This window comes from Blastomyces gilchristii, assembly GCF_000003855.2.
Source record: "Blastomyces gilchristii SLH14081 genomic scaffold supercont1.18, whole genome shotgun sequence".
Taxonomy (NCBI): domain Eukaryota; kingdom Fungi; phylum Ascomycota; class Eurotiomycetes; order Onygenales; family Ajellomycetaceae; genus Blastomyces; species Blastomyces gilchristii.
Window position 1 is genome coordinate 954,987 of NW_003101665.1, and position 16,943 is coordinate 971,929.

General features: G+C 43.7%; 6 protein-coding genes across 7 annotated transcripts; 5 read left to right on the forward strand and 1 right to left on the reverse strand.

Annotated features, from left to right (window-relative positions):
- The first annotated feature begins 1,644 nt into the window (after positions 1-1,644).
- Positions 1,645-3,792, forward strand: BDBG_17592 (uncharacterized protein). Its single transcript, XM_031725276.1, has one exon. It carries the CDS (start codon positions 1,798-1,800, stop codon positions 2,572-2,574), a length of 777 nt encoding a protein of 258 aa, XP_031580103.1. The 5' UTR covers positions 1,645-1,797; the 3' UTR covers positions 2,575-3,792.
- Positions 2,664-6,853, reverse strand: BDBG_07312. Of its 2 annotated transcripts, XM_031723037.1 has the most exons (5): positions 6,691-6,853; positions 5,865-6,643; positions 5,503-5,813; positions 3,331-5,449; positions 2,664-3,235 (listed from the first exon to the last, which is right to left on the reverse strand). In XM_031723037.1, exons 1-4 carry the CDS (start codon positions 6,781-6,783, stop codon positions 4,917-4,919), a joined length of 1,716 nt encoding a protein of 571 aa, XP_031580105.1. In that variant the 5' UTR covers positions 6,784-6,853; the 3' UTR covers positions 2,664-3,235; positions 3,331-4,916. The 2 variants fall into 2 exon arrangements, with proteins under 2 accessions (XP_031580105.1, XP_031580104.1); XM_031723036.1 differs by having other exon boundaries at positions 2,664-5,449.
- Positions 3,892-5,956, forward strand: BDBG_07311 (uncharacterized protein). The gene is made up of 2 exons (XM_002622313.2): positions 3,892-4,349; positions 4,403-5,956. The coding sequence occupies exons 1-2, from the start codon at positions 4,161-4,163 to the stop codon at positions 4,682-4,684; spliced, it is 471 nt and encodes a 156-aa protein (XP_002622359.1). The 5' UTR covers positions 3,892-4,160; the 3' UTR covers positions 4,685-5,956.
- Positions 6,854-7,568: 715 nt separating the features above from the next.
- Positions 7,569-11,313, forward strand: BDBG_17593 (uncharacterized protein; the record flags this gene model as incomplete). The annotated part of the gene is made up of 12 exons (XM_031725277.1): positions 7,569-7,755; positions 7,808-7,866; positions 7,918-8,030; positions 8,083-8,302; positions 8,357-8,378; positions 8,433-8,650; positions 8,702-8,871; positions 9,018-9,111; positions 9,231-9,291; positions 9,345-9,794; positions 10,611-10,756; positions 10,810-11,313. The coding sequence occupies 12 exons, from the start codon at positions 7,569-7,571 to the stop codon at positions 11,311-11,313; spliced, it is 2,244 nt and encodes a 747-aa protein (XP_031580106.1).
- Positions 11,314-11,565: 252 nt separating this feature from the next.
- On the forward strand, positions 11,566-13,085 carry BDBG_07315 (uncharacterized protein). Its single transcript, XM_002622317.2, has 2 exons — positions 11,566-12,150; positions 12,211-13,085. Exons 1-2 carry the CDS (start codon positions 12,028-12,030, stop codon positions 13,063-13,065), a joined length of 978 nt encoding a protein of 325 aa, XP_002622363.1. The 5' UTR covers positions 11,566-12,027; the 3' UTR covers positions 13,066-13,085.
- Positions 13,086-13,424: 339 nt separating this feature from the next.
- Positions 13,425-16,492, forward strand: BDBG_07316 (uncharacterized protein). Its single transcript, XM_031723038.1, has 3 exons — positions 13,425-14,594; positions 14,650-15,617; positions 15,677-16,492. The coding sequence occupies exons 1-2, from the start codon at positions 14,464-14,466 to the stop codon at positions 15,203-15,205; spliced, it is 687 nt and encodes a 228-aa protein (XP_031580107.1). The 5' UTR covers positions 13,425-14,463; the 3' UTR covers positions 15,206-15,617; positions 15,677-16,492.
- The last annotated feature ends 451 nt before the right edge of the window (positions 16,493-16,943 follow it).

Consider the following 16,943-nt stretch of genomic DNA (forward strand, 5'->3'; position numbering starts at 1 on the left):
ATTAAAATATAACTGATATTTATATCATTCAGAATATTAATTATATTTTAAATAATTTAATAGTTATTTATTATTCTCTGCACTGTGTCTTTTCTACAGTTATAAGATACTTAGTATCTCTTTATTCAGTGATAAAAAATGATGAGTAAGATGAAGTTTCTTGAACAGTGTTCTTGAAGTGAATAATAGTACTTGATATTATAGATACTTTCAGAAGCTCAAATCTAAAAATAGAAAATATAAAATGACAGAGATTCTGAAAAAATTAACTTTTAAATATTACTCTACAAAAGTTAGCTTTTAATTTCATAGTGTATATATTTCTTATTAAAATTTATGAAGAGAAAACTTTGAGTTTAACTCAATCTTAAATCTATATTAGTTGAAAATTGCAATTTTCATTACAAATTTCAATGAAAAAGAAATTATTTAAAAAAAAAAAAAGATCATCTCTTATAACAAACAGAATCAAAGACAGCAGGTTTGATTCAAAAATAGTTTTAATTATTTCATTCATTTTTTCCATTTCTTTTTATTATATTATATATAATATATCAATATCTAAGGCAATGCAAGTCTCACTACAATATTAACTTTTTAAAATGTGAATTATAATGCAATTATCTCTATCTCTTTATCAGTTATTTAAATTCTTAGTTTCAAAAAAATATATATTTTAAGAACTGATAATTACTTTTACAAGATAGTTTTTATCTTAAGTCATTTCTATTATACTGCTGTTTTATTACAAGTCACATTTTATTATAAGTCATTTTTCAAGAAGGTCTTGAGACATTGCAAGTCATGATGTGAGTCATGATTTTAAATCACAATATTATAATTAAAGTATGTAAGCATTATAGTAAAATAACTGATTATCTGAAATAATATTTAATAGAAGTACACTTTTCAAAAGTAACTCTTAACTTAATAAAGACAGATTATCATATTTCTAGATAATACTTATTTATAACTATAAATTAAGATCTCTTTTTATAATGTTAAGAGATAACTCTCATTTCAGATTCTCTATCTTTATTAAAATCAAATTCTACATTATACAATTATTAAAGTATATTAAGAAGTCATGAACTGTGCACAGTAGTCTCATACAGATATATTATCAATGAAAAGATATACTTTAACATATACTATATAACTACTTTGATAACTATTACTGCAAAGATATCTATCTTCTCATTCATGAAGATAATCAGTACTTTATAATTAATTTTAACAAGTCTGATACTTCAAGCAGTCACTTTTTATTATCAGATAAAGATATAGTAAGTGTCATATTCAGTACAGCTCTGAAAAGACATACTCTGACAGTAATAGAAGAAACATTATTCTTCTTCAGCTTAAATAATATATGAGAACTACACAAAATATCTGAAGCTCAGAGAAAAGAAGGAGATTATACAAGAAAAACTTGAGAATAAGAGTGAATAGATGAAAATTTATTTATTATAAATTACAATGTAAAAAGACTTTTAAAAAGTATTACTATAAATATCAATATCTATATCTTTTATAAACATTAATTAAATTTTTATGTAAATCTACAGTTCTTCAATGATTATTTGATATTCTTAAGACATTTCTTCTTTAAAGTCTGTGAGATAATTGTTTTAATTCTTTGAGTGCTCTCTAAGCTTGAGAAAGACTACACTTTAATATCAAATATCACAGTCCTTTAGTTCCTGAAAACCTCCTTAAACTTAAGAAGGCTCACACTTGTTTTTTAGATTTTTGAATTTCAAACTTTTCTCTATTCATGATCTTTATCTATGTGCAATGTACGCCGCGGAGCTCAGGGGCCTGATGCTGGCGCTGCAGATTGTGCTCGACGCCCATGCGGCTGGCACCGCTCCCGGCAAATGCGCCATCTTCACTGACAACCAAGCTGCCGTCCAAGCGATACGAAACCCAAAGCACCCATCCGGCCAGTATATCCTTGCTGAGGCCATACGAGCGCTCGACCGGCTCCGGGCCCTCGGATGGGAGGTGCAGTTTCACTGGATTCCAGCACACCTCGGAGTGCCGGGAAACGAAGAAGCAGACAGACTGGCAAAGCGGGCCGCTAACCCTGCCTTAAACACTGAACAACCTGAACCGGGTCAGATATGGACGCTGCTGGCAACCACAAAATCCACCATCCGTCAGGCGATGAAGGGCGAATGGGAACAGGCAAAACATGGCAGAGATCTCTTCCGACTCGGGGCTCGACCCGGAAAAGTGATTCTCGACACACACATGGGAACACACAGAGCGATCACGCAGATGCGAACAGGCAAGATCAGCCTCCATGCTTACCTCCACGCCATTAATAAGGCCGACACAGACAAATGCCAGTGCGGGTACGGACCGCAGACCGTAAGACACATCCTTCTGGAATGCCGGAACTGGGCAGAAGAACGACATCGAATGTGGGCAGGCAAGTCTCCATGCGTGGACATCAAACGCATTCTGTGTAGCTCGTCAATGGCGGTACAAGCAGCAAAGATGATAATCAGGACAGGACTCCTGGGTCAATTCCAGGCGGTCCCGCCCACAGTGCTCCAATATAATTAGCATCCGAGTGTAAAACCAGTAGACAGAAGTTGAGGAGGGTCAGGAAACCCGTCATCCAGTGTCGCCCGTCATCCAGTGTCGCCCGTCATCCAGTGTCGCCCGTCATCCAGTGTCGCCCCGTCATCCAGTTCGTTTTGTTTGTTGATTGATTGATTGATTGATTGATTGATTTATTCATAGACTGTCCCAGCCGCCCTCAGGCAGCTATGCAGCGCACTACTATACATACAGCAGTTTCTGCTCTTCTCCTTGGAAATTCAGCTCTTCTTGCAAGAAGCATCCTGCTGTGACACAAGTTATTCTTGCATGAATTGCTTTCTTTCCACACTAGAGCTTCCTCTATTCATAGTCTTCCTATCTGTTCTGTATCTCTGCCTTGTTAGGTCTTTCCTGACCCTTCTCAACTTCTGTCTACTGGTTTTACACTCGGATGCTAATTATATTGGAGCACTGTGGGCGGGACCGCCTGGAATTGACCCAGGATGTCATGCGCAAATATGCTGAGGGGCAAAAATTTTCATCGCGCTTCCAATTTTCCAGGAGATTGTTAACATGTGTCTTTACCCAACAAGAATATTGACCCCTTTTTCCTATTTCATTCTCCGCGTAGTTTCCTTCCTACACGCTTTTATTTGACAACAAATGACGGTTATTCCTATTTCTTCGGATCGTGTTAATACACAAGCGCTTGCTGCTTGGGGCGGGGTAGGAAAGCCAAGCAAAATTTCAAAATGTTCAGTGGCGGGGCTTGTGTACTTCGAAGATATCTCAATCAAATCCTTCACGATTTTGATGCCGCTTCAAGTCACATTCCGCAAATCGACTGGAAATTCGTGTCTTAACAGAAACCCTGTCGCAATAATTGATTAAATATTTGGAGTGGTGAACCAGGAACTCTATCAATTAATATATGACGGTCTAGCGGAAAGAAAATGTTTGGCTAGATGATGTTAGGATCTTTTTGTGCCATTTGGAGTTCTCCAATCATATTCTGTGACAGGGAAGAATTCAGTTGCTTCCACCGTCCTCCGTCAGGAAAGACAAGCCGGCGTAACCGGTTGACTATATCAATACATGCTACTATAAATTTTACAAACGGAAAAGGGTACAGTCTAGCTATTTGTTCTTTACGTTAGACGATGGCTGGGGGCGAACTGGCGGAAGTTTTTCCGGCTGAAAATTATGTCCACGCGAATGAACAGGAGCTGCCCAACCAACGTTATCCGAAATGGCGTGTGGGAAACATTAAACATCTATCCATATAGAGTATATTCTCGGAACGGGCTCGGGTGAGATTAAGATTCTGCTCTATGAGATTTAATGCCCACCCGTTTGCGAAAATTCGGCAAAATGTAGGACCGAACAACAATTCGGAAATCACACGACCCCACCATGCCCCGCAGGCTGCGTCTCATTAAGGAATATATCTTCACCCCGTTAACCTGACAGAAAAAAATTGAATCTTCATAAATTAATTCCGCTGGAACTCAATTTCTGTCTTTCTACATTACACTACGGAGCGAATTTCAGGATTCGGTCTTGCGTAATACAACGCCAACAATTTCCAATAGCCCTGGTAAAATAAAATGCAAGCCACTGTCGATCCTATTGAATATTTACAACTGCCGAAAGAATTTCACCCTTCTGCGAGCCGAGCAGTTGACAGCATCTACGACACGGTGCACCGGTCAGACCCGTCACATGATGCTTCGCGATACACTCTTCCAAATGACTGCCTACCAATTGTCGGGGAAGCGCAGAAGCTTTACCAGAAAGTTAGTTGATTAATGCCCAATGTCAAAATAGAATGATCTAACATCTGGTGTAGAGAATGTCACTACTTGGAGTTTCCGCACTGTCTTCACATCTTGCTGTGTTGAGACGAAAATTTTCAGCTGGCGGACAACACGACACTGTGATAGTCCCTTTAGTCGCTATCGAGAATGCACAAGTCTATGTCGGAGACAAGGAGGGAAATAACATTAAAATAGATTGGAGTTGGGAGAAGCCATTGTTCGCATTAAAACATACAGATTTCAACATTGATGATGGAAAACAGGTTGGGGCGATAATTGTCCATTTTCCGCGAAATTCAACAAATGATAAATAACCCCTAAGTGGAACTCTAGAATGACAAAGTGAATCTACGATTTAAGGCCTTATATGTATTCCACAAGGAGGCGTTCATAATAGTACTCGGGTTTAGAGCTTCCTGACCTGTTCGGAGGAGTAGAAGTAGATCCATGGTGGGCGGGGTTGAGATGCTGGTGCAGGCTACAGACCAGTAACCAAGATTGATACAAATAGAGCCAAAGTTCCTCGCGGGATTAATGGAAGGTTGGCTAACATCCCCCGGAAGATTGTCCAGGTGTAAGAAAAGAAGTCCAGGAGTCAAGGTTGATGTCTGTAGAATAAACAGCCGTCGTGGGGTCAATCGGAGGTTGGTCAGCATCTGGTGGAACAGTTGAAGATTGTCTGAGTGAAAGAAATGCAGACCAGGAGTCAAGATTGGCAGAAGGAAGGAGATTCGCCGAGGGGTGAATTGAATGTTGTCTGGATGGAGAAAAGGCAGACCAGGAGTCCAGATTGATACTGACAGAATAGGGAATTGAAGGTTGCCTAGGTGAAGAAAAGGCAAAGCGGGTTTCAACATTGGTGTTGGGAAGAGTGTGGACAGTCGGCGATTGATAAGCTTGACAGTCCCCAGGGTTCAACCTGCTTTGGGTGTTACCAACATCACTGGGGATGATGTTTAATGGCGCCGCGCGCACCGAATCCGTTGGCTGCAACTGGTATGTGCTTTCGCGTTGGGTCGCAGCAGCAGCGAGAGCTCGCATTGGAGCGTCACTGTGCGAGTTTATACGATGACTGAGGTCTAAGGAGACCGTTAGATAACTTTTCCAGACAGTCCTGTACTAAAAAACATACCTCCTAATGGATAAGCTCTAGGCACATGTTGTTCAAAATCCTGTGCCTGCAAGCCGCGATATAGCCGTTTGCTGCTGGGCTCTTTGTTTGTCGCTCCCTGCACGGGCTCTCCGAAATATTTCCTCACGGCCGTCAACACTTCTCCCTTGCTCTGAAAAATCTCATCGTCCTCCCATCCATAAGCTCTAAGCCCACCGAGGATAGCCTTTGCGCATAGTTGGTCATGGCGGCGAAAGATCTTCTCCCGTTCAGGGTATTTATCTTTCACAAACTTAAGCAGTAGGTCAACATCTACAGAGCCCCTCTCCCACCTAGAGAAACATTAGTAGAGATAGTAATGATGGATCATGAGGCTCACTCACATTCTTGAACGTTGTTCATTCAAACATGCCAAAATTCCAGGACCACATATGGTCACAAGACGAGCATAGTTGCGGCTCAGAGATCTGGTTTGTGATACATACTCAACATCCACATCAGCTTCCTTTGCATACTTTCCATAGGCTATTGTCGCTTTGCCGATGCCCTGCCGGCATTCATTATCTGGAACTGAAAGAATCATTTCATCAAGCTCAATACGGAAAAGTAGCATGCCCAATCGATCGGCATAGACATTTGCAAAGCGTTCTCTTTGCAGTACTGCTCGACCTGCCTCAAGACGGCGTACTCGAGATGCTTTGGAATCAGTCTTTGAGAATATATCAACACTTCGTTTCCACAAGCTCTTGTAAACAGTTTCTTCGAGAGGTTGACTGTTGATCAGATGCACTGAAATGTCAACCAAATCACAGCAGGTCGTTTTATCTTTGAAGTAGGTCTCAGCTGTTTTCATCACACTATTCTGTAGCTCGCTGAAGCCTGCTTCATAGTGCAGGAGCCTCTTTTGCTGCACCTTTTTTGCGCTTCTCTTTCTTTTGGGTTGACGAAGCAACGGAGCTGGAGAACAACGAGCAGCTGGAGGAGATGCTGGAGGAGAAGCTGGAGGAGCAGAAGCAAGTTGAGAATTGGCAGGCCGCGCTATGAGTTGGGAGATAGCTCGAGTGCTCTGGGAAGGAAATATTTGATGTGAAGAGCACAGAAATTGCAGAAGATTCAAACCACTTTCTCGAGAGAAGAAGCAACTAAAGCCATGATAAAGTTCCTAACTCTCTATTAGCTCTGAGCTAGCAATCATTTGAGGATTCTTACCGGTGATTGAATAACATCGGAAGGATTGAAATGTGCCAAAGCAGTAATAAGGGTCCGCTTGAAATCCATCCTGACTGATGAAGAGATGGACATGAGTTAGAAGTGGTCAGTCAAGAAGTGATCTCTAGATTGACTTGGGTTTCCCTTACCAGCTGGATTAGGGAAACCATTCCACTTTAGGAATCCCCCCCACAACCAGGCGGCTGAACAAACACTAAATGTGACATGTATTTTATATCAGCCAAACTACTAAACATGTGATTGCATCTAGATCATGGCGCTTGAGCGTGCACTTCGCACCATGCAGTCTCCTACGGCTATTCATCAGCTAAGCCATTACAGCAATGCGGGGTGCTATCTGGAAAATTGATCTCGTTGTTCAAGGCAATTCGTCTTTATGATCAGGAGTCTACTATCATCCCCAAAAGGACCAGCTGCGCCTGGATGGTCTCAAATCCCGACAAGGGTGGCGCTCGAAATTTAGCCCTTTGGCTCGCCATTTGCCTAATGAAGACAGCATTATCGACTATCACAGCGTGGCCAATGCTGCTCGTGTACCATCACCCAGGGTTATCTATGCTATTGATGTACGTGCGGGATGCGTCGGGAAAGATGGTTGCTGAAGAGTATGTAAAGCGCAGCGGGTTGCAATAACTCTGACTACAAGGGATTAACAACAATAGTGTCTGTACCTGACCCTTGACAAGTTTTTGTCATCCAACACTTGCTGAAATGAAGACGGGCATACCCCCTCGGCCATCGAAGAAGCCCCATTCGAGGTGCACAAGGAGTGGCTGCTCAAGAGGTATAAACCACATCACATCGCTCCGCGACGGATCATTTCAAAATGGACCAATTTGGCTGCCTTTTTGTGCAAAATGTATCCTAACATCTCATATGCGCTTCTGTCGGCGGCGCTCATCGTGTTAAGTGCGGTGCATCTCATCCTGCTTACTGTTCACCGCCCCCAGCCTGACCGTTTGTCTGAGACATCAATCTTCGTTCTCTTTATCTGCGTCAATGCTGTTGTCATTGGCATTGGTCTATCAGGCTTAAGGCGCGGGGGTGAGCAGTCCCTCTACTGAAGATGATGATAAATGCTAAATGCTTGTTTCAGATACGCCAGCATTCTACTATCCCTTGGGAATATGTACAGCATTCCCGCTAGCCCTTGAGGTACGTTATTCCCAGTCCTCTGCTTTGGTTCTTGCTAACCGCGATGTCTAGATGATTCGGCAGACCAAAATCCAGGCTGGACCTCTCACGAACGCCCTGCTGCATCGATTATTTCTAGGATATGGTTTTCTGTCCCCGACGGTAAAGCTCGGGTTGATCTTATGGTGTGCTCTTCTCCCCGGTCTTGATAGGCCTTGTGCTCATTGATTGAGTTAGCTCGGTCGCCTACGAGGCGTCGGTGAAAGGTACAGCTGTGGTCGTGTCTATCGACTACACAGTACTTGTGATTGCCGGTCTGCTTTTTTGGCGCGGAATTCGCGGTATACCATCTCAGGGCCCCGTAATCCGTGAAGTTACAATCCATGCATTTCTTGTTATCGTAACGGCAGGGTTTGCCGCAGGCAGACTCGTCCACGACTGGCCCCTCTGGATTGAAGTAAGTTCAGTGAAACCATGGATCTCGCTCCAACATGTGCTAACATGGCTCCAGGCGATGTTGATCATCACTATTGGTGCCTATATGGCTTGAAATATTTCCACTCGGTCTGGCGAACCGGGGAACACAGTGCCGTTACCGAACTCCCCAGACGACACATCCAATCTAGGCCAGCTCAGCCCCCACCAAGAAAATCGTTCTGCTCGCCTCCCTTTCATTCTAAGCCGCGATAGGGCCATGGTGATAAAGAGCGTAATGGGTTTTGGCACCGGGGCCACATCAATGACCAAGGAAAGCTATACACAACTAGACGAGGTTCGGACGGCTCGCCATGGATCAGCACATCCGGTACGTCAACCTCCCCTGTTTCTGCTGTGGTGGTCTAACAGTAATTTCCAGAAAATTAGGGCGGTGGTCTCAATTTACTATCCGGACCAGCCGACCTTGGAGACGGGCATATTTACTGTATTATGCGAGGGGTCTGAGGGGGACTATCGGCGGGACCTGCGATATAATGAATTGACTGCTTGTAGCGACGGGGAAGCTGCGCTTCAATCGTACCGGCTAGGGTACGTGCACTGATCCATGGACGCCAATATAGTTTCTTAGTTCCCCTTTCACCATCTCCCAGTGTGTTTTTATTTGCCTCACGTTGAATAGATTTAGTCCGTCTAAATAAAATACCATAACAATACTAATTGACCTAGCTTCCGAGTTTCATTTCCATTCTTGCCTTCATCCTTGCTGTGGAAAGGCATACTGGGAAACTTGTCGGCTGGATGCTTCTACTTCACAAAATAGGCGAACCCGTAAGTATCCTGTTTGACAGGCTTATCACACCAGAAGGATATTAAAGCTAAAGACTCAAGCACAATTTCTCCAGAGCTAATACGATAATCTTCGCTTGCATGGTCTGGCGAAGGTACAGTTGAGTACACAAACAGTTACTTTAGGCACGGCAGCAAGCAAAGTGATTCTGGTTTTTAGAGGTATATGGTTCTCTTAGAATGTTCTTTTCATTGTGTAGCTAACACCATTTCAGAGATGGATTTGACCTCGGACCGGCAATTACGGAAAAGAGCAAGCACCCAAGCGATGCGAGAAAATGCAGAACCCAATAAAAGAACCGACAGATCTCAGGATCAAGATGACGACCAAACCACGGCCCATGATCTATTAAACAAAATACGGGGAAAAACCCAAACCAAGGAAGGATATGTTCAAAAAACAGTTCGCCAACGTCTGAGACTCTACTGCTGCAGATGTGAGAAGGATGTTAGCGGTGGGGGGGAATGTCGACGATGTGGCCATTCATGTGCATCGTGTCCGGAGTGCTTGCACGAAAGGAGACTGCGTAGGGAAAGATCTGTTGACCCATCACACGAACCGAACCAAGTGAATAGCTGTCATGATGCTCAGACAAACCTCCAAACAAGCACAGTCCCGGCGATCTGTCTTAGCCAAGCTATCGACAGTGATGGGGATGCGCTCTGTATGTTGCCTGACTCTAAACTGAAGCAGAAACTGGAGAGAGGCAACAAAACGGGAGACCTGGGTTAATCTGCGAAGGAACTGGCTCAGATGCGTATGTGGGCATGAGTATTGCCCAGCATGCTTCCGTTACTTAGATGGTATCTAGTGTGGTAGAAACTTAATTCAACTTGCTGAGTATATTTTCGAGGGCTCTCGGATCAACAATTTTTCCGACGGGATACACGGAGCGTCTTTAATAAAAAGCTCCTTGAGAATTTGACCCTATCGCTTTCAAGCCAGTGACAATACTTCAAGATGTAGAACATATATTTTGCAATGAGTTAAGTCTGCTGCTCACCTGCTCTTTACCACTTCCTCGGCCGTTCTACTACAGGGAGGTCGGGTAGCTACTACTGTCCTTGTCTGGAGGCGAGGCACAATTAGCTGTCCTCGCCGCCTTTTTAGCCAATCACAAGTTCAGTGGCAGAAGGACAGGCGCTAATTGTGCCCTCAGAACTACCCATCCAATCTTCCTATCTGCTGTCTTGCTAACCATTATTCTTCACTCATTGAAGCAGCAATTCTTTTCGCCTACAAGTGTGCCCCTGCCAGGATCCATGCGCAGTATTGGCACAAACGCCTCATTGTTGACCAGGAATTGACAAGTGGGCTGCTAAAAAGCATGCACTGATCCCATAACTGCTTCTTGCAAACCCTGATGTAGCCCCTGCAATAAGTATCAACTCGAACTAAATGTTTTCCTCTTGCTTGTTTCGATGACCAACGCTCGCCATGCACCTTTTAGTCAATCATCTAATTGTGAGGCTCCGAGCAGCTATAAGAATAGCCATGTTCGTCCACACTCATCTAGCAAAATACAATACGTTATCCACGGGAGCCTCACAGGGCCACGAAGAAGAGTACCAAGGCTTCCACAAAGAGCATAGCATATCATCAGCTTCAAGTTGCCTTTCCATCATGGTAAGTTAAGCCCTTCCGCAAGTTTGTTGTTCTTTAATACTTATCTTATTCAGGAATCTCTTGATAGCGCGTTACCCCAAGCGAGACAGGATATTGAACAAAATAATACCGACCTGGATGATCTCTATCGCGCGTTACTCCAAACGAGATGGGATATTGAAGCCACCTTGGAAGAACCTCTTCGACACCTTAGCGACGCCGAGACAATTGGTGATATACGAAAATATCTGAAAGAATTTTCCATAGCATTCCGCAAGCTTTCTTCGTTGTTTGAAAGGCTGCCCGGTTTTACGTCGTGCGCTTTGGGTATGGATGTAGCAACAGGGAAATCGGATGGGCTTAGATGGCATATAACCGCTCTCTGGGAAGACTATGGACATATACAGCAGATCATGTATACGTGCTCATTATGTCATCAATTGCAAGATGCTAAGCTTCGTCAAGGGGTAGAGAACCTAAAGGAAAAGATGCTTGATTTACAAGTTGTTTGTGAAGAAAGGAAGGAGCAACTGGAGGCAGACCTGTTGGAGGAAGACCTGTTCCATAGTGCATATTAATGTGTTTATCAATAAAAATCTCAACTCATCCAAAACGATCACAAATCTCCAAGCAACACACCCAGAGCGATTAGGTCGTTGCTTGGTGGAAATGCTGCTGGAGAATGAAATGAATGGTGTCATACCGTACATAAGCAAATGCCGTCAACCCTCCTGTACCTTCGTGGCTTATTGGGTATGGATGGCCATGCACATATTGATCCCCAGTTGGGTTGGGCGAAGCGAAGATCCGAACCGTTTGTTCCGTGCTAACAAATTCCAGGGGCCCAGTCTGAGCTCCCCGGTAAGGCTGGCTTGCACTCTGGACCTTGTTGTGTCTCTTGCTAGACTCCATAAAGAGAGGCCTTGCACCCACCCTTCCCTCATCTCTTATTCTGTGCATACACAATGCTAGCTGGCATGGAATCACAGAATCTGAAACAAATGAGCAATCTCAACCATCTCCTCGGCTCCCGTTCCAAAAGGATTTTAAGCTTATTTCTAGTTTTTACCCTTCCTTTAATCTTGCTAGGTGTGGCCTTCTGGACAGTTGTAATAGCCGCGGTGTGGTTATCTGTCCAGTTGGTCAAAATATTTCTTCGGCGACAAAGAAATCAGGTTTTAACAAGAGCCAGTGCACTTCAGCACACGAACCGTTTTTGACCCTGCCTCAGCGAACCAGCTCTATCTGCCGGTCAGACACGCTATTCTTTGCCGGGTGGCGAGTTGTTGAGAATGGATGTCCGATCTCTGTTGAATTCTCCAGATGAGGGAGAGAGGATCGCTGCTGTTGCATTAACAGAGTTGAGGAACAGACCTCAGCCTCCGTTCCAAAGCCAGGTCAATTTTCCACACAGGGTAAGGCCAAGAAGCTCTATCGACTCCAGATAAATGGAAGTACTAATCGGAATATGTTAGGGATACTTCTTGATTGGAATGGGTGACATGATGTCTCGTCCGAGTGTCCCCGATAGTGAGTTCATAGACGTGAAGGCAAATATCACCACACTACCCGTTGAACTGAAACGGCAGATTGCGGGCCACCTGAACACGAAAGACATCGCACATCTAGTCCGTACCTGCAAATCCTTCCTCCACTCGATCGAGCCATGTCTTTATGAGACAGTAAACTTGGACGCCTCCAAGAAGGCATATTTGCATGTGTTGAAATTGTCGGCAATGATCAATAAAGATTCAACCCTGGCTGGACATATCAAAACGATCGAGATCGGTGATCTGAGAAAAGATGATACCAGACAGGTGGACGAAATGAACGAATTGGTGAAAACGGCGGGATGGGAGACCAGCCCATCGGCGGATGAAAGCGTCGCACGCTTGCTATCTCAATTGGGCAGCCTTAGGTCATTTTGCCTTAACCACCTTCATGGCGAGGTGCATCTAGCCACCTTTAACTTTGCCACGCTGCCAACCCTCACCACGCTCAAAGTGCCGGCGGAATCCCTAGTATCACGTCAATCGCCACTAATCAATCATCTGCCTCCCGCATTGGAATGTCTTTACGTGAAAGAGGCGAACGATGAAGCGAACGAAGACACCTTGCCCCAATTGCTGATAGATTATATCACCGCAGCTTCAGCAGAGTTAAAGCTGGTATCCATTCATTCATACGCCGAATATTGGGAAGACAGAGCCTACTTGTTGGACAGCGCGTGTAAGAATTGTGGAGTGAAACTAAAACTTCAATACCGAGGATGGCGTGAAGCCTGGAGTTGCGGTTATGTGGCGATTCTGAAAACATGGAATAGAGGATAGTTGAAACCGATAGTGAATATGGGAAGCGAAAGAGGTTCCGTCACTGGTTGTAACATGGGTTGCAGGATGCTGATTGATATACAAGCCTGGGCGCTCGTAGTTCCGAATTCCTTATTTCATGTTGTTTACTCGTCGCTATCTGATGTAGGGGCTTTGTTTGATTTTCTGTCATCCATTGCGTCGTTTGTTCCTGGTTGATAATTTTGTTAAACTGAAGAAAAAGATTGGTTACCCCAAAATAGACATCCTTGCTTGCGCCAATAAGAAATAGTGCATCCCGGAAAATTGGAAATTCCGGATGCTGTTGAAAACCTCAGCTATCTATGTCAAATTCTAAACTATACACAGCTGGAATTAAGGGCTCCCATTGCAAGTGATGGCTTGTACGGGCCTCAATAACTGCCTTACTGCATATGGTCTGTTCTTGGGGCGCGAGCCGATTGTTACTGCACTCTGGACTATCCTCCTGACTTATAAAGCTAGCGGTTACACAATGGCTACACGTACTTTAAGCTTAAAATAATGACAAGGTTATACCAGTCGAGGGCGCGTAAGTTGTGCATCACTTCTATATCAATGAGAGGTGCTCCACAAGCGTCCGGCCTTGACATTCTGGCCGGGAGAATTTTTGGAGACGGAGCACTGTTTTGGGTTTCGCCCTGGATGACAATCTAACTGTGACATTGTTTCTTACTGATGGCCATCTCAAAGGTGTCTGATGACATTTGGAATGGTTTTGACTCCTTGGATTGGGGTATTGCTGATGTGGCTGTGATGTTTGGCGTTGGCTAATGTATTTTATCACTTTCTCGGCCGGCCTAACATTTTGCCAACAGAAATCCGAAGCCCTGTCATCCAGCAGCCCAGGACATCATCAGCGCCTGTTTGCCTTCACTGGATCATCAGACTGGGGTGACGGAGATTGTGATCTAATGGCGGCTGTGTTTTCCTGATTGATGCATCTTGTCCGCCCGCTCGTTGCCTTGTTTGCGCCTTACGTCGACCCGGGAAACGATACACCGCTAGAATCTGGGGATGGGCTCCCATTGCAACTGGTGGCTTGTACGGGTCCATATCCCGACAGGAGATGGTTTTCGCTTGCTTGTCCTTATGCAAAGGGAAGGGCCATATGAACCGTTTGCCTTGTTACGCGCCTTGTTACATGCATGCGCGATTTTGGTACCGGCGCCCGGAAACAATCAAGAGGTGGGCTGTCAAAAACGGCTACTCCGCTTGGCAGGTCCTGCTCATATTTTCATCATTTTACTGGTTTTGGCTGGTTGTCCGCAAGCATAAAGGGATAGGAGTGACCCTGTCTTGATCTGTATTTTGATATACTTCACTGTCTGGTCTTTCCCAGAAGCCTCTCGAACTCAGCCCCTCATTATATCACACGAGATGAATGCAAAAGCACAACAGAATTTGCCGCTCAGCCATGAGCATCAGTGGATTGAAGAGCAGTCAAGCAACTCAAGAACACTGAAACCAGTGGATCTTTGGGGATTTCCAGATGTCACTCGGTTTGACGGGTATGTGGAATAGTATACCAACCCAACTGTGCGAGATTACTGACAGGTTTATTAGCTGTTTCGAAGTGCGGGATAGAAACGATTTAGTATCAAGCAACATCTTGTCATATCAAGGCGAGCAGCGAGCCAGCATAATCTCTGATCAATCGAGGCAATTGTCTGCATCTCTTTCACTTGCTTTCAAACCCCACTACGTTCCTCAATATCCACGATATTCGGACCAGGTTGAAGTTGAAGAGCAAAATATCATTAATACTGAGGAGCGTACTGATGCTCATGAGGATGAGGTTGAAAAGCAGATATCATACAGTGGTACAGCGCATACAAATTGGTCCATGCCGACGCCAATTAGTCTCTGCGCCACACCTTTTCTTGAGCCAAGACAGAACCCGTCACAGAGCAATCATGATTTCCAATATCATGATATTATTGAATCCCCAACACATGGACTTGGGATAAGTGGACCGACTACCACAAACTACGTGCAACCTAGTATCTTCACTTATGACCTTCCTCATCCCGATACACCGGATAGTCATTTTCCAACGGAATCAAAGGGGGAGGGTTTGGCTCAAGACCTCTCACTGGCGCCACGCAACCTAGAACTGTAGTTATGCGACCCGATTCTGGAAAATGCCATGTGAATATTGCGCCAAACCCTGCTGCGCTTCTTAAAATGCAGCGTGTCAGAAAAAGAAGTCAAGGGGTAGAAGTCTCACAGCGCCGCCGATCCGGGTCGGCGCGAAGAAATTCGGGGCGAAGGTCAAGATCATCACAGATGGACCGCGAAAACGATCTTGTTCAATTATTGAGCACAGAACGGAATTTATGTTGGAGAGAAGTTGTGAAGGTAGTAAACACTCAATTTGGAACAAACTATTCAGCGTCTTGTCTTCAGATGCGGATGACGCGTATGAAGCATCGAGCCGTACAATGGCCTGACGAAGGACATCTATCATCGCGACTTCCCTAACGGGCTTCAACCGTGGCGCATACAAAACTGAATTTTTCAATGAAACTACCGTAAGCACAGTGTTCTAAACAGCATTGACATGGTGAGTATGATTAACTGACAAAAGTAGGTGAAAAATCCGCAGAACCCCGCCGCTGCGAAATCAATCCTTCTAGCAAGCCTTGCAACTCCGTCTTTTCTCGTCATTACAATCTTATAAGGCACGAAGATACAATCCACAACACCCTCAAGCAAAAGCTGCGGTGCCGCCTACGTACAGAGGAAAAGACCTTTTCTCGCAACGATGCCGTGACACAGCACATACGGGATTTCCACCCCAAGACGATTTGATTTTCTGTCATACATGCGTCTTTTGTTTTCTTTTTGGAAAGTCTAATAAATCAAAAGGAAAATTAGTTACCCAAAAATAGAACTATCTTTGCTTTGCACCAATGAAGAAATTGGGCATTCGGAATTAGAAATTCCGGATTTTGAGTGGCGAATATGGCCGCGGCATCAAACGAGGAATTCGCTCGTGCATTCAATCATACGCGGCCTCTCGAGACCATGTACAATTAGGATACCATGACCACAGAAGCACGTACTGGCTGTCTCAGCCTTATTTGTAAAATGATTTCGGACGTGTGGTTGTATCTAGTGACAACTAACGCTGAATCTTATGAATTGCATTCTCCGTCCAGTGCAATGTTTGATTGTCTGTACTTTTGCGTTTTCCGCGTTGAACAGTTCAATAGTCTATGAAAGTTAGTTACTTCTGTAAATCCTATTTCTAGATGCATATCAACAGGAAGCGTGGAAGACGATCTGTATTGTAATAGTTGTAGTGATGATGAAGAAATAGTAAAGTGAAATGAAATGAAGAAATCAAACAAAGAGAACAAAGAGAACAAAGGGAAGAAAAAGAATAACTTAACACTCTTTCAAGTTATCTCAGCAAGCTCAGACGCTTCTCCAGATATTCATTGCTGTTTTAACACTGGATTGATGATTATGTCATGAGCTAATCTCAAATAAGCAATAAGCTAATCCAAATAGTAAAATCAGGTCATGTGAGTGATAATATCTTACAAAGTATCTGAGAAGAAATGATTCCTGATTATTAGTAATATAAGAATAATTTACTCAGTACTCTGAGTATGAAAGAGAATTTCAACTCAACTTCATAGATTCATCATTTCTGTATTATCTTAGAATCTTAGAATAATAATGTTCTCATAATGTATCTGATTTTTATATTCATATCTCAAGTTCTTAGAATAGAAGTATTATCTCAAAGTTAACTAGTGTGTTTTTAAACACAGAAATTTTAATTCAATTTCTTATATAAAAAAAAACTCTTAGAAATTCTAAGATCAAAAAATATGATCATTTTCAAG